This window comes from Arachis hypogaea, chromosome 8, assembly GCF_003086295.3.
Source record: "Arachis hypogaea cultivar Tifrunner chromosome 8, arahy.Tifrunner.gnm2.J5K5, whole genome shotgun sequence".
NCBI classification, from domain to species: Eukaryota; Viridiplantae; Streptophyta; class Magnoliopsida; order Fabales; family Fabaceae; genus Arachis; species Arachis hypogaea.
Genome location: NC_092043.1, coordinates 46,364,081 through 46,387,139, shown reverse-complemented (window position 1 = coordinate 46,387,139; position 23,059 = coordinate 46,364,081). Strand labels below are relative to the sequence as shown.

At 33.4% G+C, this 23,059-nt stretch overlaps 2 protein-coding genes across 2 annotated transcripts; both read right to left on the bottom strand.

Annotated features, from left to right (window-relative positions):
• Positions 1-6,605: 6,605 nt before the first annotated feature.
• LOC112705428 (alpha-copaene synthase) lies at positions 6,606-7,615 on the bottom strand. The gene is made up of 3 exons (XM_029288767.2): positions 7,467-7,615; positions 7,392-7,419; positions 6,606-6,938 (listed from the first exon to the last, which is right to left on the bottom strand). The coding sequence occupies exons 1-3, from the start codon at positions 7,613-7,615 to the stop codon at positions 6,606-6,608; spliced, it is 510 nt and encodes a 169-aa protein (XP_029144600.2).
• Positions 7,616-8,435: 820 nt separating this feature from the next.
• On the bottom strand, positions 8,436-11,843 carry LOC114924331 ((-)-germacrene D synthase). Its single transcript, XM_029288639.2, has 5 exons — positions 11,083-11,843; positions 10,710-10,995; positions 10,253-10,625; positions 9,361-9,579; positions 8,436-8,812 (listed from the first exon to the last, which is right to left on the bottom strand). The coding sequence occupies exons 1-5, from the start codon at positions 11,215-11,217 to the stop codon at positions 8,524-8,526; spliced, it is 1,302 nt and encodes a 433-aa protein (XP_029144472.2). The 5' UTR covers positions 11,218-11,843; the 3' UTR covers positions 8,436-8,523.
• Positions 11,844-23,059: the final 11,216 nt, after the last annotated feature.

The following is a 23,059-nucleotide window of genomic DNA, read 5'->3' as shown; positions in this document are numbered from 1 at the left end:
ATTCTAATAATTTTTTGTAGTAGATAAATTAATTTTAATTTATTAATTGAAAAATCAAACAAATAAAAATTAAAAAATTTTGATAAGAAATAGAAATCATTAATGATAATAAATTACAATTATTTTTTTATTATTTCTATCAGTGATGATCTACGTTAGTATGCCATATCATTACATCTTTAATGAAAAATACTAAAAAAATTAATTTAAATAACCGATGTTGACTAAATTAACTACTAAACTAAAACTTTAAAAACAGTTTAAAGCACGAATAATTTCAAACACCAATATGAATATTTACTGTAAGGAGATTTAATCATAATTCACGCACATGTTTTTTACTTAAATATTGAAGACATGCCTGCCATTTAATTTTGAGTACCACTTGTTGTTTCGTATAAGAAATTTTCTATAGCACTAACGTGTCTATCATTTAATGTTCATCCTGGATTTATGATAGAAATGTAGTCATCAATTTCACAGACATTATACCATAGCCATCTTAAACGTCATCTCTTTTATTATATTTAATTATTTATAACCTAACAATGTTTTTTTCCCTTTTTCATCATTTCACCCCAAAAATCCTATTGGTAAAAAATTAAAGAATAAATTACTAAAAATGTATTTGAATTTTTTTATCGACGAAAATATTTTCAAATAATTTAAAAACGTGTTAAAAATATTCAATGATAAATATGTATTTTAAAAATATTTTAGAGATTGAATTTTAATGCAATTATTTACAAGTATGATTAAAAAATTGACATATTTTTATTTTTAAAATTTAATATTTTTTTAAGTATATTTCTTTGGTGACTTTTTGTTAATAATTAATAATACTTTTAAAAAATGAAAAAATATTTAGATAAATTTTTTATCCACGTTTTTGTGTATATTTTTTAAATAATTACTTAAATATTCCTATAAAATTTTAGATCAAATGTATACGTCATTTGTCAAATACAAAAGTCATTTTCTATTTATAAAAAAATATTTTTTTGGACATTTTTGTCTGAGTTTTTAAATTATTTGAAGACATTTCTGTCGAAAAAGAATTCAAATACATTTTTGTCCGTAACAAAATTATTTGAGTACATTTTTAGTAGTTAATGTTGGCAAGTTTAGATTTAGGATTAACTTTTAAAATAGTATCTAAAATTTGCATCGCTGAAAAAATAACCTAAAATAATGAAAACGATAAATAAATTTTAAAAATTAAAAAGCGCAATAAAAATAACTAAATATTCATAAAAATAACTAGATATTCATATATATATATATATATATATATATATATATATATATATAAAAGACTTTAGATATTAGATTTTGATGTAATTTTTTTTAAATATTATTAGAAAAATAATTTTTTTTATCTTTAAAATTAGTACTTTTATATCAAGTGAATTTTTTTGAAAAATTATTGTAAATGACTAAATTTTTATTGGAAAAAATAGAGATAAAATTTTGCTTCAATTTTTTGTATATTTTTAAATAATTTTTCAAATGTTGTCACAAAAATTCAAATAAATGGATAAGTTGTTTGTTAAATACAAAAAAATTTGTCGTTTATAAAAATATAGTATTTATTAGTTATTTTTATCACATTTTTAAATTATTTAAAAATTTATTTATTGTTTATATTTTTAAAGATGATTTTTATTAAAAGTATAAATTTTTAAATACTATTTTAATAGCTTTTGGTTAGATTTAACAAAAACAATGAAGTTATATTATGATCTATAATAGAAGTAATATTTAGGAGACTACTGAAAGAATTGAAAATTTTGTGTAATTTAATTAAAGTATTTTATGTAATGAATAGAAAATTGTAAATTTCAGCTCAGCTGGTTTAATTTATGATTGACAATAATTTAATATTAAAAAAATTTATAATATATAAGTATGTTATTTTAATTAAAAAATTTAATTAATTAAATCATATATTTTTTATTTTTGTGTAAAAAATACATTTATTTAATATGTTATTATTTTAATATTATGTGAAAATGAATAAATATTAAAATCATTTAACTTTTATATATATATATATATATATATTTATTATTCAATTAGGATTTATTATAAAAATTAAACCCTTTTTCATATGATAATAGATGCATGTAAGAATTAAGGGGAAAAAAATAAAAGAAACAATAAAAAAATCGTTGAATAAAATGGTTAGAAGAAAAGTTAAAAAATAGAAGAAATAATAAAGATAAGGTTTACTGAACAAAATAATTGTTCCATAAAAATTTACCAATCAATAAGTCAATTATTAAATTCGAGACACGTATAATATACACTAAGTTTCAAATTTTTTGGGGGCCATGGCTCCCACTCACTCGCCCTTGAAATTTGTACGTGTTCATTCTTAGCTTCACATTTTGTATATGCTAAAATTAAAATCATAAGGTGTCTAACTCATCAATTTTTGCTTCCTGAGGTACCAGACATAAAAATTTTATGTCCTCCTACTTATTTGTATTATGTATGGAGAAATTATCTCAAATTATTTCGGTGACAGTAAATCATAAACTTTAGAAACACTATTTCACATTTACTTTGCATATGATAAATTATTGTTTAAAAAAATGTTCTTATATCAGGTTGAGATAGTGAAAGATATTTTAGACACATTTTACTAAAGTTTAAATTAGAAGATACATTATAAAAAATCAAGTATCTTTTTTTCTGACAATGTATGTTTCACGAAAAAACTGGAACTGAATAGAACTTTGGGGAAAAGGCTGATGTCCAATTTGGACAAATATTTGAGAGTCTCCTTACTGTATAATCATAAAAAAAAAAAAGATTTTCAGTTCATTCTTGATAGAATGGCATCTCGACTTAGTATTTGGAAGGTCCAAAACTTCTCTCTTGCGAAGAGGGTCACTTTGGCTTAATCAGCCTTGGCAACTATCCCTATCTCATGCAAACAATGAGGCTGCCACTTAGTGTGTGTGACAAGATTGATCAAGTCTATATAATTTCGTGTGGGGCGGTAACAGGGCAGGTAGCAAGGTTCATTTGGTTAGTTGGAAAAAACTATGTTTGCCAAAAAAGTTCAGCGGCTTAATGTTCAGACTGGCCAGAGTAGTAAATAATGCTTTTTCCAGAAAGAAATACTTTTTACTGAAAAAAACCATGTCCATCATTAAGAAGTTTCAATTTTGTTCAAATGCTTGGAAGGATATCATTCAAGTATGGCCCAAATTTGAAAGGAATTTGGTATGACGGACCAATGATGGTGATAGCCCTCGGTTTTGGAAAGATCATTAGATCTCGGGCATGAATAAATTTAAAGACTTTGCTCAATTAGATATATTGGAGGATATGCTGAACGACATGGTTAGTGATTATGCAATGAACGACAATTGGGATTTGGGTCATATTGAGGCAGTTTTAGGAGAGGATTGAGTCCCTGTTTTCTCATCCTTGAAGAAGCAAACTTAGGAGACGATCAGGTAACATGGCTTCTTAATTCTAATGGTAAATTTAGTATTAAGTCAGTATGCTCCCTCTATTTAAATGTCCAAGAGGACTCTAAGGTCGATTTATTTTTGAGAATTCAGAAAGTTGAACCTCCCTAAATACTACACACCTTTCTTTGGCTAGTCGCTAATTAAGTCCTTTTGACAAATGAGGTTCAAACTTACAGGCACATGACCTAAGAGGATACTTGCCAATTTGTGGTTCTTCTTCAAAGTCTTTGCTCCATGTCCTTCGCGACTATATAGCCACAAAAAATACGTGGAAGAACATTGACGTTTCATTGAGTTTTGGTATATTCTTTATTCAACTTCTCTTTCTTTGGTTGTTAAAGAACTTATCAACTCAATCCTATTACCAAGGTTTTTCTTGGCCCTTGTTGTTTACTTGCACCCTATACTTTCTTTCGTCGTAACAAGCATATTTTTAAGAGGAACAATGCAAGTAAACGAAGATAAGATCCATGATTTGGATGTGCACATAACCAAAGAGTATAACTCAGTGCATGAAGAGATAGCATGAGTAAAGAAAAGGGTCAGTTGCTTTGCTAAAAAACAAATCCGTTGGATCCCTCCAAACTTTTCCTTCATTAAGCTAAATTCTGATGGCTCTGTTGTAAAGAAAGGTCAGGCGGATTGCGGAGGTCTTTTAAGAAACCATAAAGATAAGTTTTTGGCTTGTTATAATACGAATCAAGGTAGTTATCTGGTGATTTTAGCAGAGTTCTGGGATATTCTGTTGAGTTTGAACTTGGCTCTAAATCTTGGGTACATGAATGTTTGTATGCAAATGAAATTTAAAATAGTAAGTCTATGCCTACAAGAAACTGTCGACTTACACTCTACAAGAGCGTTAATTTTGGCTACTAAAAAATGTTGCAGTAGGCTAAGTAATTGGAACATTCATCATGAGTTCCAAGGAGTCAATGCTTGTTCAGATAGATTGGCATGGCAAGAAAATGAACTTTAGCTAGAATAATGTCATTTTTTTTTTCTATTCTCTCTTGTATTTCTTTAAATTTTCATGAAGACTTTATTGGAATTGCATTTTCTAGAATAATTTCTATCTAATTTCTTTTTTTTGGGCTTTATGCCTCGTTGTCTATAAAAAAAATATTATAGCATTTCATAAGTAGCAAAGGTTTAGACATTTTATTATTACAATCTCTAAGTGTAAAAACTAAATAATCCAAAGGATAATATATTAAAGAGTATATATCTATTTTGGTCTCCAAAAAATTTTAGACCAAATTTTTTAGTTTCTAACTAAAATTAATTAACTTGTTAGTTCTCAATATTTAATTTCATAATCCGTATTAGTCTCTGACCCACTTTGTTCTATCATTTTTTAACGAAGTTTTCCTACACGTCACGTTAAGATACTGCATCAAATGTTAAGGGTCACGTGTACAAAAGAGACAAATTGATCCTTAGACAAATTATAGTAAATTTGGTCTTTAAAGTACTAATTATCAGATAAATCAATCTCCAAAATTATTTATTATAGAACAAATCAATCCCAAAAATATTATTAAAAAAATTATAAGCCTTCTCATTACGAATATATCTCTCCCTTGCTAGTTTAAGAGTTTTGTAAATCATTTTGTCATTACAGATTAGATTAAATTCAATCTTTATGTAGTCAAATACCTCTCCATGTGTCAGGTGGGGCTGAATAAGTAGCAGTGGTACTCCACTTGGTATTATTTGGCAATGAACCAATAAAATAATTCTAGAATCAACAATTAACATAGAGAATCACAGTAATAAACACCAACATCAAATAAGAAGAATTAACAGAAATATGTGTGAATTATATGGACGGTGAAGATAAGATAATAATTCTCTTTTTAAGTAAGGAGACTCCTCAAGGATATATGATATTTTCTGCATGCTTTTTGTGACTCCATTTTCTGTTATATATGACTCTATTCACTATGTGGTTACATAACTATCTTTTGCTATTGTCTCGAGCATTATTTTTCTGCTACGCATTCTTTCGGGCTTCGTAGTCCTTCATCCAAATTGGCTGCCTCCATTTTCTTTTGTTCTTCTGTTGCAGACTTGACACTCGGCCCAATCACCCCTTCATCATCCATAGTTTTTTCTATTGGGTCATGATTGGTACTTGGGCTCATATCAAGCCTCTCTTCTCCAACTGGACTGTTACCCAATTCTGATAAACTAAACTAGATTAGAACTCTCTTGTACAAGTGTGATTTGGATTATAAATTTTGATTTGAAAGCAGTCTCTTATACTATTCTAGACGCAATAAATAAGCCATAGACTTTCATTTTGTGAATTTCCTGCTTTGTTGGTTGTTATAGGAATTTGAGATTGAGGTCCTCCAGTTCTAGCCCCAACATGCTCAATGTTACTAGTAGCTAACTGTCATGAGCTCTTCCCGTGTTCCGGTCTCAACTACTACTTCCTGTGCTCCAATTTTAGTGACGGCTCCTGTGTTCCTTCATCATTTTTTGGTGAAACTCCATTAAAATTATATTGTCCAACCTCTTTATCATTAGCCTCACTCTCTCTCTTAATCTTGTACTTTGTCTTAATCACTTCTACGTGATTGTCTATGTTATAGTAAATAGTGAGACTAAGAAAAGCTGGAAAAGGTTTTCGGAGCTATTGTAAAAAATGACTTAGGTAATTGTGCTATTGAAGAGACAAATTTGATCTCTAATGAGCAAAAATTAGATATTCTAGCTTAAAATATTTTTTATATTTGTGATAGCATAATTTTTCTAATAATAAATATTTTTTGAGATTGATTTATCTTATAATAAATAATTTTGGAGACTGATTTATCTTGACAATAATATTTTGAAGGATCAAATTGACTATAATTTTTTTAGAGACTAATTTATTCTTTTTTGTACATATGACATTTAATATCTGGTGCGACAACTACGCAAGACAGTTCTGTTAGGAGTTGATGGAACAAAGTGGACCAAAAACTAATATGACCTATAGAGTTAAATATTAAAGACTAACGAGTTAATTTTATTTAAAAATTAAAGTATTTAGTCCAAAATTTTTTGAAAAAATAAATAAATACTCTGTATTAAAAAAGAAAATTCTCTTACAATTTTGTTAGATTTTGTTTAGGCATATATAGAAGGTTTCATATCCTTCCTCATATTATTGATTGGGACCGGATCAACAAGCAAAGCTTGAATGCATTTCTTCATTTTGCCTTCAGCATGAGTGTAACAATCTTCATCTTTGTACATTACATCAATAAATCGTGCCAGGTTGACAATACGCATTAGAAACAACATTGGAACTTTAGTTGGCTTCAGACATTCCTCATTTATATCCTTCCAAGCATCTGTAATTCCTTTTTGCAATTCTTGAATGGCTTCTTCTTTAGATATATCACATTCTCTCATATAGCATTCCAAGTATGAGACAATATGTTCTCTTTTCTGTTCAAACTGTTCAATATTATGAGATTTAGTTTTTAAAATAATTTTTACATAACTAATGAATAAGGAAAAACATTCAAAAAATAAATTATTCATTAAAATTTAATTATAATGTGAATTGAACTTTCAAAAATGCGATGTGCCCACAAAAATGAGCACTATGTATTTTTGCGTAACAAAAATATTTGAAAGATAATAAAAATTAGTTTAAAATAGTCAAAAATTTTTTTATTATTTTGCATTCTTTAATTATTGTTGAAATAAACGGATAATTTTAAATGTAATAAACATATAACTATAAATGTTACATGCATATATAAAATTTTAATTAAATGTTAAATTAAATAAAATAATTTTGATTAATATCTTTCTAGTACTATTTTATTTAGTGGCTAATTTTTTATATAGTTAATATGGTAGTTAAACTTTTGTGTTGAATTTATATATTGGACATAAATATACCTCATTAGAGACAATGTCATCCATGAACCTGAAAATAATTGTGGAAGCTGTAACAATTTTGGGTTTACTTGTTACCATTTGAAGATGTCTTCTGTGGCCATATCTTTCATGCCAATGTAAGAAGCTGTTATTAGCATCGGATAAGCAGATGTTATTGTTGATGTTTGGATGTACTCCGCCACTGTTGGTATATATTTGTTATTCAACCATTTGACCTCACTCATGTAGGCCTGGATTGTATTCTGAAACTGCCATTCAACACATATTACATAACAAAATCATTATTGATAATAGTGTATTTCAAATGTTGTTCATATCTTAAGCTAAAACTGGAAGCTAAGTCCAAAAGTAAGATAAGACCCAATTCTACAATGGCTATGCATCCGACCCTTTCGAATTGACAGAGTAATCACTATATGTTTATTATATAAATATCTTTTCTGTCTCAAATATTTTTCAACTCTAATCTACTAAAAATTTGTCTAAAATTTTTACTAATTTAAGCATAAGAATTCTTTACAGTACCTCAAAACTCAGACCAAGATATCGAATCTTTTACCTGAAAACATTTGAATTTCACATTTAAACTCGAATTACAATAGTTTTTGATAAGTTTTGGAATAGTTGTAATGTGATGAATTCAATTATTTTTAAATACACGCCAACCACAGGAACAAAAGAATTTCATGAAGTATTTAGACTAATTTACCGTGTGAAATGTGTCAATTTATAATTGTGTGATTTGTATCATATAAAAGCTATATGAAATTTTAGGTTCAAATCTTATTTTAAATATATATATATATATATATATATATATATATATATATATATATATATATATATATATATATATATATTATCAATGTATCCAAGAAAAATTAAAGAACCGAATTTCAATTCTTGAATTCAGTGTTGCATCTAATTTCAAATGATTATTCATTCGAGTTTGGCTATAAAAGACCTCAAACGAAATAAACTTGATCGGCCATATAGTATCTATTTCATAAATTTAGCAAAACATGATGTTATCAAATTTAAAATGACCACATGTCATTAATTTACATGTTGGATGGGCTCTGTTTTCAAATTGAATAAGTTTAACAACAAAACAAGTAATATTTTATCAAAATCAACTTGGGTTAGATTTATTGATCAACTCACTGGTTCGTTTAAATAAGTATTGTAGATTCGAATTCCTTCTTATACGAAAGATATCGTAAACAACCAAAATTAAAAAAAAAAAACAACATATTGTGAAAAGGTCAAAAGAGAGTCTTACTTCTTTGATGACATATTTAATGCAATGTGCTCTTCCTTGCTTTTCAAGTTCTCTTTCTGCTTCTTCAAAAATATTGAAGAGAGACTCATAAATTAATTTCATGTATTCTGGAAGATCATTCAAACAGCCAATATCCCACCTGGAATGAAACGACTTAGAAAGTTTGGTACCAATAATATCACAAATCTCTTGTCCATTAATTCTAAATTAAATTTCAAATTTTAAAACTAAAAAAGGGATGATATTTTCCTTTAGAATTTCAGGTATGAAGAAATAAAGGTTTTGGTTGTTGAGTATGATGGATGGTTTTTTACTTTAACTATTTAAAAGAAAAAATTAGAAAAAATTTGGAAAAATGTACAAATGGTTGGAAACTGAAATTGATTGAGTTGCAACCTCAATAGATTTTTTAAGAATTTTGAAATTAATAAAAAGAAGAAAATCCAAAATCAATTTAAATTTATAATAAACTAATGAAATTAATTAATTTTGTTAATAAATGAAAGAGATAAAAATAACAAAAATTATGTGTTCTGAGAGAGAGAAAAAACTCAAAAATGAATGAGAATCTAATGAAAATAGAAAAATTGATAATATAATTAATTTTATTTAAAATTAAAGTATAAAATATTAGGTTGGCTATCTATGATAACAAAAACTATTATCTATTTATAATTTCTTACTAACCTTTCAATTGCCTCAGTGAAAAGTTTTAATTCATCTATAGTTCCATAAGCATCGTATGTATCATCAATAATTGACGTAAAAGCTAACAATTTTGTCAATATTTTTCTAGCTTGAAAATATTGAGGCTCAAAATAAACCGCTAGAACCCAGTTACAGCATTCCACAATTCTATCTCGAGCATATGGAAAATTTGCAGCAACATCAAGCTTCTTCCACCACCTAAAATTAAAGAACAACAACACAATAACAATGACAAGAACAAGAAGCATTCTTGGAAAAAAATATAATAACAAAGTTATAAATTATAATATGGTGTGTTTAGTTAAATAAATAAATTTAGTGATTGATGTGATTAATTCGGTCAAGACTTAAGAGAGGTTAAAAATTAGTTATTTAATAATTAGCAAAAAAATCACCTCCAAAATTCATGCATTATGAATTTAAAATTCAAAATATAATTATCAAATTAATTATGTTATGTTTATATTAAAAATTAAACATCAAATTAGTCATATAGATAGAATATATATTAAAATATAAAATATATATTAAAAATAAATTATATAATAATATATATATATTTATATATAAAAATATAATAACTAATTTGTTAACTAATTATTTTGTGTACATCAGACTTTTGTTATCTAAAGTATGTATTAACTTATTGTTGACTGTTTTAATTTTATTGTTTTCTCACATTTATCTTATTGGTGCAATTTGCACAAGGTATGGTTAATCATAAAAAAACTAACGGTCTAATTCTCAATATATATCGAAACTAAACATTTTAAACTTTTGTGGAACAATATAAACATTTAACCAAAATGATGGATTTGAAACTTATTTAACCGATGATGATTTTGTGGTAATTAAAAATTAAAGAGCTTACTCGCAAATGTTGCCAACTTCTTTTCGATGCAAGTTTTGTAGGAAATTAAAGTCTAATTTTGCAAGAGTGAGGAGAGTGTGATTATGGGTTGGATCTTGTTCATATATTGAAATAAAACGGCGTGCCTCCAATCTCGGCAAACCTCGGTGTAAAGATTGCTTTAAACTATAATTGACTTGTGCTGCAAGAGAATGCTTCAATTGGGTGGCAATGGATTCAAGTTGAGTGGAAGTGAATGCATAAGCTTCATCTAATATCTCTTCTCCATGAATTCTAAGATGACATGCTTCATACAACTGTAGCAATCCTTCCACATCCTTCACAAGTTTTTCACTAAACTTTCCATTCTCATCCTTGTATTTGTTGAACACATCTAGATATTATACAAAAATTAAACTAAGGTTATTTTAAGGCAAAATATAAAATTAACCTAAAAAATATAGAATAAGGTATATACTTGGTGAAACGTGATATCCTTGTTGCCTTAATAACCTAAAAAGCAAAGCAAGTAAGCGAAGGTTATCTTCAACAATTATTATTTCTCCATTTTTGGTATAATTCTTGTGAATTTGTTGCAGCACTTCTTCAATCTCGCTTTCAAAGTGATAATGAATCCCCAAACGACAGATTAAATCAATCAAGTTAACTATTTCTGCAATGGGCTTTGAGGCATCAACAAGCATTTTGACAACTTGTTTCTTCAGTTTTTCAATTTGTGCCTTCGTTTCATCATCATCAAATTCCTGCATTACATCCATATAAAAGATATATCAGTTGATCATTATTGCATTTGCATGCTTGATGAACAATATAGAGAGATAGATATATACCATGGATTGTGAAGCATATTGAAGGAAATAATCCTTCCAAATACTAGGATGATAATTTGCAGTGTTTCGATCAATCATGTTGAATTTTGCATCAGGTTTGAAGCAATCAAGTACTGAAGTGTTAGTACTAGACATCCTTTATTTCTTGATCAATATTGGATTCTATGTTATAACTTTTATCATGCCTACTCATATATATATATAGGAAAAGTTTGTGGTAGAGAGAAAAAGGATATATACATGTGTGAATAGCTGCCTTTGCTTATAAGATGATGAATAGTACTATGAGAAATACATCCTCTCAATTTTTTTTAATAATTGATGGAGTAAAGTGTGATCTCTCACTATTAATTTTATAAGTGGGACCAAAAATAAATATGAGAGAGAGCAATGAAGGGCTAGAGACATGGTTCTGAAAACTGAACCAAATCGGCCGATTCAACCAGATTAACCAAAAACCAGTCAACTAGCCGATTCGGGTAAACTTAAAAACCGTCAGACAAAAAACCGATAAAAAAACCAGTAGAATCGGCGGTTAATCGGTGAACTGAAAACCGGTTGGTTTTTTACGGTTTTCAAAGGTTTAAAAAAAAACCCCATATAAAAGCCCAGCTACCCCCTTTCTCTCAGAAGAAAACCCTATTTCCCCTTTCTCTCTCCCTCTGAGTTCCACGCCGCCACCACCAACAGTAGCGTCACCTTCTCAACTTCTCTGTCCTCGTGGTGTCGCCAAGTTTGCCTCTGTCCTCGTCGTCGTTGGCCGCCCCTTTTTTCCTCCTGGATCCATTATCGTATTGCCAGATCTACTGGGAGCTGTTGTTTTCGTCGCTGTTTCTGTCCTCGTCGTGTCGTCAAGCCATTTCAGTCATTGTCATCGTCGGCCTTCCTGAACTCGTCTCTGTCCTCGGCGTTTTTGCCTGTCTTTGCCCTTTCTCTGTCGAGCTCACAGTGCAGTTCGAGCATTACTTTCTGCCGCCGTGGACTCTTCGCCGTTTCAATCTGCGGCCATAGAAAATTACACAGTTCGATTATGTTGCTCTCCCTCTTTCTTGAGTTATTCGATCAGTAGTTTAATTTGTTTTTTTATTTTATTAATTATAATGATTATGATTTGCTGTTTTTATATTCTGAATTCTGATGGTTGGATAGATTAAATTCTGATTGTTGTAATTGCAAAAAATATTTCAATTGGATTACCTATGTAACTCTGTTGATTAACTGAAGAAAATATGGTTGCTGCTTCATTTGATTTTCATCTTTTTTTTTTGTTACTTCTGGAATATTTTTGTTAATGGTTGTTGGTACCTTGTTGAAGTTTTTAGAGTAATTCCGTTGATTTTAAAAAATTAAATTATACATTGATGCCAATAACTACAACAAGCTTTTTTTGTTTGAGATAATGTACTTCATAAGAATTTTTAAAGAATTTAAAGGTATATTTTTTATGACTGAAGTTTTATTTTGTTATATGTAATTTATACTGAGTTTATTTAGTTGAAAATGGAAGTGAGGGGCATTGAATGGAGAAGAGAAGAGAAGAGAATGAGAAGAGAAGAGGGTTATGTTACTATTTATCTCCTCCTTTATTTGCCTATAACTTGAGCTACAATGCTCCGATTTGCATGTCGTTTGCGGCTACGCGAATCTTTCGTCGAGCCCGTCATTCTTAACTAAGCTTTGCTAGTAAGAACTCGTGTTTCATGCTCCAGTTTTCTGTCCTAACATATTTCGCGTTTTAGGTTTGGTTTTTAGTAGATTTTGTGATTTTGATTGTTTATGGGTGATTTAGTATTGGAATATTGGTGGATTTTGTCCCTAATACATTGGGTAGGATAAGAATGCCCTAAATCCATATGGATTATTGATTCTTATGAATCCTAGGATTGAGTTTTCAGTAATTTGTATGGTTATAGCTTGAATTAGTGTTGATTAGAGCTGAATTGAAGAATTGTAGCTCTTGGAATTAATGTTTTGGGGCTGAAGTTTTGTGGAACTTACTTGGAATCAATTTGGTGAAATTTTACTTGTGTAGAAATCGGTCAATGTATGATTTCGATTTTCTTTAGCTAATATGTAATGTTGTGGACAATTTAGGCTAGTGGCCTTTGAGATAGCAGGATTGAATGGGATAATGTTTAATTGAATGTAAATTGTTATGTTTGATGATGATATGAAGTTTTGGATATGTGTGATTAATTGAAAGGAGATTTGATATGTATGTAAATGAAATGTGGTGTACAATGATGATGTTTGAGATTGAAATTGATTGTTGATGTTGATGTGGAGTTAAAATGATTATTGATATTGATGACAATTAAGGAGGATTTATAAGTTTTGATGATGATGAATAGATGAATAATGAATGTGATGGATATGGATAATGGTGGATAGTGTTGTTGATGATTTTGTTGGTATTGGAATTGATGAGGATTGATAAGAGTTGTGGATGTTAAGATTTGATTGAATGAGTGGAAAAGTATATGCATGTATAAGCCACCTTTGGCTTTCTTTCCTTTTGTTTTCTTATGGCATTTGGCCAAGAGAAGGAATCAAGGTAAATATTATTAAATAATGATGCTAATTGAAGGATATTTGTTGAGGTAAATAATATACATAAGATTGAAATAATATATACATGAGGTAAATAATATAAATATATATATATATATATATATATATATATATATATATATATATATATAATAGATGACTGAACAACTAAGAAAGCTTTGAAGTGAAATTTCTCGCCCTCTTCATCTTATCTTGATAAGGCATCAGCTGGCTTATTGAATTTTCCTGGTCAAAATTCAATCTCAAAATTATACCCAAGCAACTTAGAAAGGTAGTGCTGCTGCTTTAGGGTTAGGATCACTTGTGTCAAGAGTTCCTGAAGTCCCTGGTGGTCAGTCTTAATAGTAAATTTTTGTCCTAAAAGGTAGTGCCACCACTTGACTACTGCCTGAGTCATTGCATATAATTCCCTTACATAAGCTGAGGCATGTGCTAACCGAAACCCAAGCTTCTTACTAAAATAAGCCACAAGATGACTCTCTTGCGAAAAATTGCTCCGACACCCGTGCTGGACACGTCCGTCTCAATCACAAATGGCTTTGAAAATTCGACAGTGTAAGAACCGGTGTGTGGGTCATAAATTTCTTTAATTGGACAAAGTCTTGGTGTGCTTCCAATGTCCAATTAAAAGCATTCTTCTTCAACAACTCGATCAAGGAAAAAGCCAACCGAGCATAATTCGCCACAAATTTTCGGTAGTAACCGATTAACTCGCGAAATTCTCGAAATTGTATTACTGTTTTGGGAACCGGCCACGCAAGAATTGATTCTATATTTGTGGGGTCAACTTAAACTCCAGCCCTTGTTATAACATGCCCCAAGTACTCAACTTGTTGTTGGAAGAATGAGCACTTGGATCTTTTTGCAAAAAATTTATTATCACACAAAACTTGCAATGCTTGACTCAAGTGTGCCATGTGCTCTTCCTTCGATCTGCTATATACCAGGATATTATCAAAATATACCGCAATAAAGCACCTGAAGTAAAGCTGAAAAATTTGATTCATCGTCGTTTGGAAGGTCTGCATTCGTGAGCCCAAACAACATCACGACGAATTCATAGTGACCAATGTGTCTGAAAAGTTGTATTCTCTATGTCTTCCTCCCGCATTCTAATCTAATTGTAGCCACTCCTCAGGTCTATTTTAGAAAAATAAATAGTCCTATGCAATTCATCCAATATTTCATCTATGGTTGGTATTGGACATTTATCTTTTAGCATTATAGCATTCAAAACCCGGTAGTCAACGCAGAATTTCCAGCCTCCGTCCTTCTTTTTCACAAGCAAGACCGGACTTGAGAAGGCACTTTGGCTATCCCTGATGACCCCTACCTATAGCATCTCATCAACAAGTCTTTCCATCTCTGCTTTCTAAAAGTGGGATATCCATACGGTCTAATACTCACCGGCGCATTCCCATGTACTAAATGAATAAAGTGATCCACCATCCTCGACGGTGGTAACTGTATTGGCTCCTCAAAGACCCCTACGAAGTTCTTGAGTATTTGCTGAACTTCATCATCATCAGTCGTAAGCTCCTCTTTATTGTTTCCAGAATCAACAGCCTCTAAGTGGAATAGTGACGCAATAGCTTTGTTCTCCTGTAATTTTCTTAGTTCTCTACAGTTGAGGCTAGCTTCCTTTAACAACCTCTTACCTTTGAAAATCACCCAATTGCCAGAGGCCTTAAACTTCATAAACAATTCCATGTAATTTATCCGAATGGTTCCAAGCCTCATCATCTAGTATACACCTAAAACCACATCTGCTCCGTTCAAATCCAAGACATATGCATCCACTGTAAAGTCATACCCCTACACTGAGAGAGCTAACCCCACGCATTTTACCCTACAATGGATGGAATCCCCATCATCCACCATCACTTGCAAGGTCAGAGTTGGTGTGAGAGGAACATTCAACTTTCAAGCCACCAAACACTTCACAAAGTTATGAGTGCTGCCCTCATCAATCAAAATCAGCGGAGGATGATACCCATGAGTGCCTCGGATGCGGAGGGTTTTAGGGTGAAACTCCCCTTCCAGGGAATTGAGACTTATTCTCGGAGTCGAACGCTCATCATTATTCCCTTCATCTTCGAAATCAAAACCAGAGTCACCGAACTCTTCCTCCGCCTTCTCTTGTAACAACTCGCAGACTTCATCTTCACCCACCAAGAGTTAGTAAGCAGCTTTACAACGGTGGCCTGACGCATATTTTTCGTCACAATAGTAGCACAACCCTTTTTCTCTTCTCTCGCGGATATCAGCAACAATAAGTTTCTTGAATGGAATGAGGGTTATCTTGGGTGAAGGAGAAGAAGCTTGCGATACGATTGATGTAGAAGTTGCATGAGTGGAATTCTGTGTTACAGTTCTTGGGTTGGGGCTAACCGAGTTTAGGGTCTTGTTGAGGGCAAATCGAGTCGAAGCAATGGCTGACGGATTGTACTGGATTACATTGCTCTTGGATAGGTCCAGAGTCACTGCATGTTTTTGTTCATGCATTTTAGTAATGGATACAACTTGGATGTATGAACTGGGGTAGGCCAGTAACAATTCACACTTCAAATGCTCTTGAAGTCTAGCAATGAAGAGGGCTATGATCCACTCCTCACTCAGCCCAGTCAAATGGTTGCTGAGCCCCTCAAACTGACATTGGTATTCTTCCACAAATCCTTCTTGCTTCAGCTAATTGAGGGTGATGCGGTAGTCATAGAAGACGCTCTAAGCAAAACAAGAATTTAAGGTGTCAAGAAAGGTCTCCTAGGTGTAAGCAATGTTATTGTTGACTCTCCAATGATACCATCCGTATGCGGCTCCGACGAGATGGAAGGAAAGTACATGGATTCTCTACTCAACGGGAATGTCAAAAGTTTCAAGATACTGATAAGCTCTGAAGACCCAGTCTTCTACCCCCTGTCTATTAAACATAGGCAAGTCGGCCACCTTCAGCTTGTGTGACCAGCGCGGTTCCCCGCGCGGGCTTGGTGATCCCAAAATAAAACCAATCACTGATTCCTCCCTTGGCTAAATCTAATCATCTCTCTTGGTCTTTAACTTCAGATTCTCGCGGAGAAGTTTCTCGATGATAGTAAGTTGGGATTGTGTCTCCACAATGCGCTCATTAGCCTCAACAAGCCTCCGACTCAACGTCGCAACTTCGTTCTTGTTAGAGAGAGCGAGCTCCTCCAACCGATTTAGGTAAGTTCCTTCCGCCGTTGTTGGCCTCTCAACGAAAGCACCAGTTGGTACTCCACTTGGTACTCCTTGGCAATGAACCAATAAAATAATTCTAGAATCAACAATTAACACAGAGAATCACAATAATAAGCAATAACATCAAATAAGAAGAAGTAACAGAAATATATGTGAATTATATGGATGGTGAAGATAAAACAACAATTTCCTTTTTGAGTACGGGAGACCAAGGTTTTGAAAACCGAACCGGTCATCGAACTGCTCTAGGCACTGGTTCACTGGTTCATAGGTTCAACCGGTTTGACCGTGGTTGAACCGTAAAAACCGTTTTATATAAAATAATAATTAAAATATAAATAAGCACATGAAAATATAATTATAGTCTAATCTAAACTTTAAAATATCATTCAAATTAAAAGTACTACATAAACCAAATGTTATAATCTCATTCAGATACAAATTCAAAGTTCAAAAGTCAACAAACAACCAATCAAACATAACATAGCAGCATCAAAATGATCCAAGTTTGTCATCAATCATCAAAATCCTCCATAATTTGCTGCAGATTTGCCTTATTGATTTCATCACCTTCATTTCCACTACTTGGACCAGAAAAAGCAAGTGGTGCAGCATAAAATGTACTAGTACTACCACTACCACCACATTGATCTAAATCAGCATCAATCTCATCTAAATATTACCAGGTAGGTCTTGGTTGATACTTTCTTCCATACCTAAATATTACCAGCAATCCAACCCAATAATCTCAACTCTCAAGTTCACAATAAATGAACAAACAACATCCAAATTTCAAAATCAGAGTATACAAACAACTGAACAAGTACAACATCTCAGGTTCAAAAAATTCTTATAAAAGAAATGTCACAAGTGCACATTACTTATTCTTACAAAATTCAAAACTAGTAGTACAATTTCTTATAAAAGAAATGTCACAAGTGCAAATAAATAAATGGAGATGCTCAACAACAACTGGCACACAATTAAAAAAGAAGACTCAATGAATTGAAGAATTGAACATAATATAATGTAGCCATTCCTATCTTTAATTTGTCGATCCAACCACAATTTTAATTTTCTCTTAGTCCTCACTCTGTTGTACACTGAGAAAATGAGAAGCATTATTTCAAAACTTGTTCTTATTATTTTTGTAAATGTAACACTTGATCATCATGTTGTGGAATGCCGCACTCTTAAGTCTTAACACTCTGAACAAGTACAACATCTCAGGTTCAAAAATTTCTTTGTTCACAAAAGCATCACAAAATCAGTTCATATTTCATCACAGTTTCATGACTTTCATCACAGTTCACAGAGTTCACAGTTTCATGACTTTCATCACAGTTCACAGTTCACAGTTCATCAAAATCAATGAAATCACAAAATCAGTTCATAACAGTTTCAGTTTTCAGAGAGTAGAGACTCAGAGTTCAGTTCATCAGAGCACAGTTTCATCAGAATCGGATTGCATCACAAAATCATGTTCATAACTAAATTAAAAATTACCTGGAAATGAGGAAATCTGTTGCTTTCTCTCAGAGCTCGAAGGACAATGCTTCAACGCTTTTCTACTGCTTTCTCAGAGGCAGAGCTCGACGGAGGTGACATGCGAAGTGGCTGAGTGCGCGACGGAGCTGAGCGCGCGGTGGAGCTGACGGCGGGAAGGTGCTGACTGCGCGAGGTATCGGAAGGCGCGACGGACCCAACGACGCCAGGGAGCTGACGGCGCGACGCTGGTGACGGCGTCACCGTGCTGAAGGCGCGACGGAGGTGAGTGCGTTGAGGTGAGTGCGACGACGGTGAGTGCGTTGAGGGCCTCCTGGAGTCGTGGGTAACTGGGTGGTGTTCTGTTCTGTGGGAGGCTGAAGTTGAGAACTGAGAAGATGGAGGAACGAGGAAGTGGAGGCTGCGAAGGAGAAAACTTAGAAAAGGGAATTAGGGTTCCCTCAGCACAAAACGGCAGTGTATTGAGGCAATGTTAAACCGGCCGGGTCCCGATTCGGTTCGACCAACCGGTAATCGGCCGATTTGTCGGTTCAAGTCCAGTTTTCAAATCCTGCGGTTTTTCTTATTATCCGAACCGCTACAGCGACCGGTTCACGGTTCGACCGGTACGACCGGCCAGTTCGAACCGATTTTCAGAACATTGCGAGAGACTCTCAAAGATATATGATATTTTTGCCATGCTTTTTGTGACTCCATTTCCTGCTATATATAACTCTCTCCACTAGGTGGTTACATAACTAACTTTTGCTATTGTCTTAAGCATTATTCTCCTGCTACGCATTCCTTCACGCTTCGTAGTCCTTCATCCAAATCGACTGCCTCCTTTTCCTTTTGTTCTTCTGCTACGAACTTGAATTACTCGGCCCAATCACCCCTTCATCATCCATAATTTTCTCCATTGGACCAGGATTGGTACTTGGGCTCGTATTAAGCCTCTTCTCCAATTTAATTGTTACCCAATTCTGATACACCAGACTAGATCAAAACTCTCTTGTACAAGTGTAATTTGGATTATAAGTTTTGATTTGGAAGCAGTCTCTTACACTATTCAAGATGCAATAAATAAGCCATAGACATTCACTTTGTGGATTTCATGCTTTGTTGGTTGTTATTGGAATTTGAGGTTGAGGTCCTTAAGTTCTATCCCCAACATGCTTCATGTTACTAGTAGTTAACTGTCATGAGCTCCTCCTGTGTTCCGGTCTCAACTATTACTCCCTGTGCTCTAATTTTAATGACGGCTCCATGTGTTCTTTCATCACTTTTTGGTGAAACTCCATTAATATTATCTTGTAAAATCTCTTTAGCATTTGCCTCACTCTCCCTCTTAATCTTCTTGTAGCTTGTCTTAATCACTTCTATGTGATTGCCAATCATTACAAGAAATTACCAGAAAAGCAACCGATTTAGCGGCCGATTTTTCTTGAAAATCAATCGCTAAACCCTTAACGACCGATTTAGCCAATTCTGCTGGTCGCTAAAACCTTGGTCACTAATTTCAACCAATGCTACCAAACTAGTACCAAACGATATTGGTCGCTAATAAAACTAGTCGCTAAATGACGACCACTTTTTTTTCGCTAAATCGGTTACTAATAAAATCGATCACTGATGTCTAATCTGAAAATCTAAAATCAACAGCTAAATCGTTCACTGTTACTAATTTTCTAATTATAGATTTTTACTAATTTCACATATACCACTATTAAAACTTGATTTTTATAAATAATTATATTTCAACAAAATATAAAAAGAATCAAACATAGATCAATTTTTCAAATAAATATAAAAAATATTCTTAATATCTATATCGAAATAGAAAATATTTTACAATATGTTAATTTTTTTGTTACAATTACAATCTTAATTGTGTTCTGATGGGGATGAACCGAAATAGAATGAGGTTTACAACATTGACATTTTTAGCATCACAACATTCAATTCATATAATAATTAGTAATTATTGTATTGACTTATAAAACACAACACTAAAACAAGAGAAATTAAAGACAATAACAATTAATTTAAGGATGAAAGAGGTTCCACAAGTCTCCACTAACATTAAGTCCCTCTTTAGCTTCAGCATCTTCAGAATCCAATTTTAATCTTGGATATGGTTTCCTTGCCTCATTGACTATACACATGATTTCTTTAACACTCTGGCTTGGTCGCTGCTCCTCCTCCTTCACACTTTCTTGGGCAAAACACCCAATTAAGCCAAGAAAAGCAAAATATTACGTGAATCAGCCAAGTGAAAAATTGCTTCATCAATCAACCAAACATCTCTATGTAATTCGAATGAGCTAAATTCGAAATACATTTGTATATAATTCGAATCTACTCAATTTGAATTATACATGAACACAAATACACACTAATTCGAATCTATATTATTCGAATTACAAACAAGCATAATTCAAACTAGGTTAGTTCGAATTACACATGTGCACGCTTCCCCAAGTAATTCGAACCTAGTTGATTCGAATTACTCCCAGTTTGCATCTAGTAGTAATTCGAATAGGGCTCATTCGAATTACCTTGAATCTGGTTATATAAGGAGTTCGAATCCCCCTCATTCGAATCACTTTTCCATTCTTATCCCCACCAAATCTCAGAGAAAACGACCCTGATTCGCTCCGACAAAGACTCGATCAGAATACTCAGCCGATGGGGGACAATTCGGAAAGGCTATATATCGGTTGGATGGAATTGTTCATATAGCCGGTATCATCAACGACGAGGTTAGTAGAAAGAAAATTTTGTGCTAGTGGTTTATTTAAGTTAGTGGTTTTGTAGGCGGTTTATGTTAGTGGTTTATGCTGGTGGTATTGCAAGCGGTTTATTTTAGAGGTTTTGCATGCGATTTTGTAAGCGATTTATGTTAGTGGTTCATGTTAGTGGTTTTTGTTAGTAGTTTTGTATGCGATTTTGTTGATGACTTATGTTCGTTGTTTATGTTAGTGGTATTACATGTGATTTATTTTAGAGATTTTGTATGCGGTTTTGTTAGCAGTTTATGTTAGTGGTTCATGTTAGTCGTTTTTGTTAGTGGTTTTGTATGCGATTTTGTTGATGGTTTATGTTTGCGGTTTATGCTAGAGGGATTGCATGTGGTTTATTTTAGAGGTTTTGTATGCGGTTTTGTTGACGGTTTATGTTAGTGGTTTTGCATGCGATTTATGTTAGTGGTTTTGCATGTGGTTTTCGAAAGTGGATTTGCATGTAATTTATGTTAGCGATTTAAGCATGTGGTTTTGCTAGTGGTTATTATGTTAGTTTGGCATGTAGTATTTGTTAGTGATTTTGTAAGTGGTTCTAATTATGCGGTCCATATAATATGTAGCCCCAGCGATGCATCTCGAGCATGCGGCAGCAGCAGGGATGCGACTCGATGAGAAGTACGTTTCGTACTTGCATATGGCCGAATTATATCATCTTGCGAGACTGAACAATAGATGGTTCCGACGTTTCGTACTTGCATATGGCCGAATTATATCATCTTGCGAGACTGAACAATAGATGGTTCCGATTAGATGAGCCCCTTGTCAGTGCCTTTGTCGAGCGGTGGCGTCCGGAGACGCACACATTCCACATGCCGTTCGGAGAGTGCACGATCACACTTCAGGACGTGACGAACCAGTTGGGGTTGCCAGTGGACGGGCGTTATTTCAGTAGTTGCCTGACAGATTTTCATATATACATCTAGAGTGGCCGTCCGGCTTGGGTGTGGTTCCAGGAGTTGCTTGGCGTGTTACCTCCTGCGAACCAAATTTAGAAGTTCGCAGTGAACTGAACTTAGTTTCAAGAGACTTTTGGAGAGTGCCCCGCCGGAGCCGATGAGGAAACAGTGGGGCGCTTTGCTCGTGCCTATATCATGATGTTGTTGGGCACCCAGCTGTTTGCCGACAAGTCCGGCAATCGTATTCACATCAGATGGCTACCCTACATGGCTAGGCTTGAGGAGATGGGTGGCTACAGCTGGGATTCGGCAACACTAGCATGGTTGTATCGCTGCATGTGCCGAGTGGTTAACAGGCACGTGGTGAAGTTAGCTGGCCCTTTACAGTAAAGGATAGAAGATCCAGGATTGAAGTAACTGTAATGGGCCAGTTAACTTCACCACGTGTCTGTTGGCCACTCGACACATGCAGTGATACAACCAAGCTAGTGCTGCCGAACCCCAGCTGTAGCCACCCATCTCCTCAAGCCTAGCCAAGTAAGGTAGTCATCTAATGTGAATACGGTTGTCGGACTGGTCGGCAAACAATTAGGTGCCCAACAACATCATGATATAGGCACGAGCAAAGCGCCTCACTGTTTCCTCATCGGTTCCGGCGGGACACTCTCCAAAAGTCTCCTGGAACCAAGTGCAGTTCACTGCGAACTTCTGAATTTGGTTCGCAGGAGGTAACACGCCAAGCAACTCTTGGAAGCACACCCAAGCCGGACGACCACCCTAGATGTATATATGGAAATCTGTCAGACAACCACTGACGACATGTGGTACGTCACGTCCTGAAGTGTGATCGTGCACTGGCAACCCAACTGGTACGTCACGTCCTGAAGTGTGATCGTGCACTCTCCGAACGGCATGTGGAATGTGTGCATCTCCGGACGCCACCGCTCGACGAAGACACTAACAAGGGGCTCATCTAATCGAAACCATCTATCGTTCAGTCTCGCA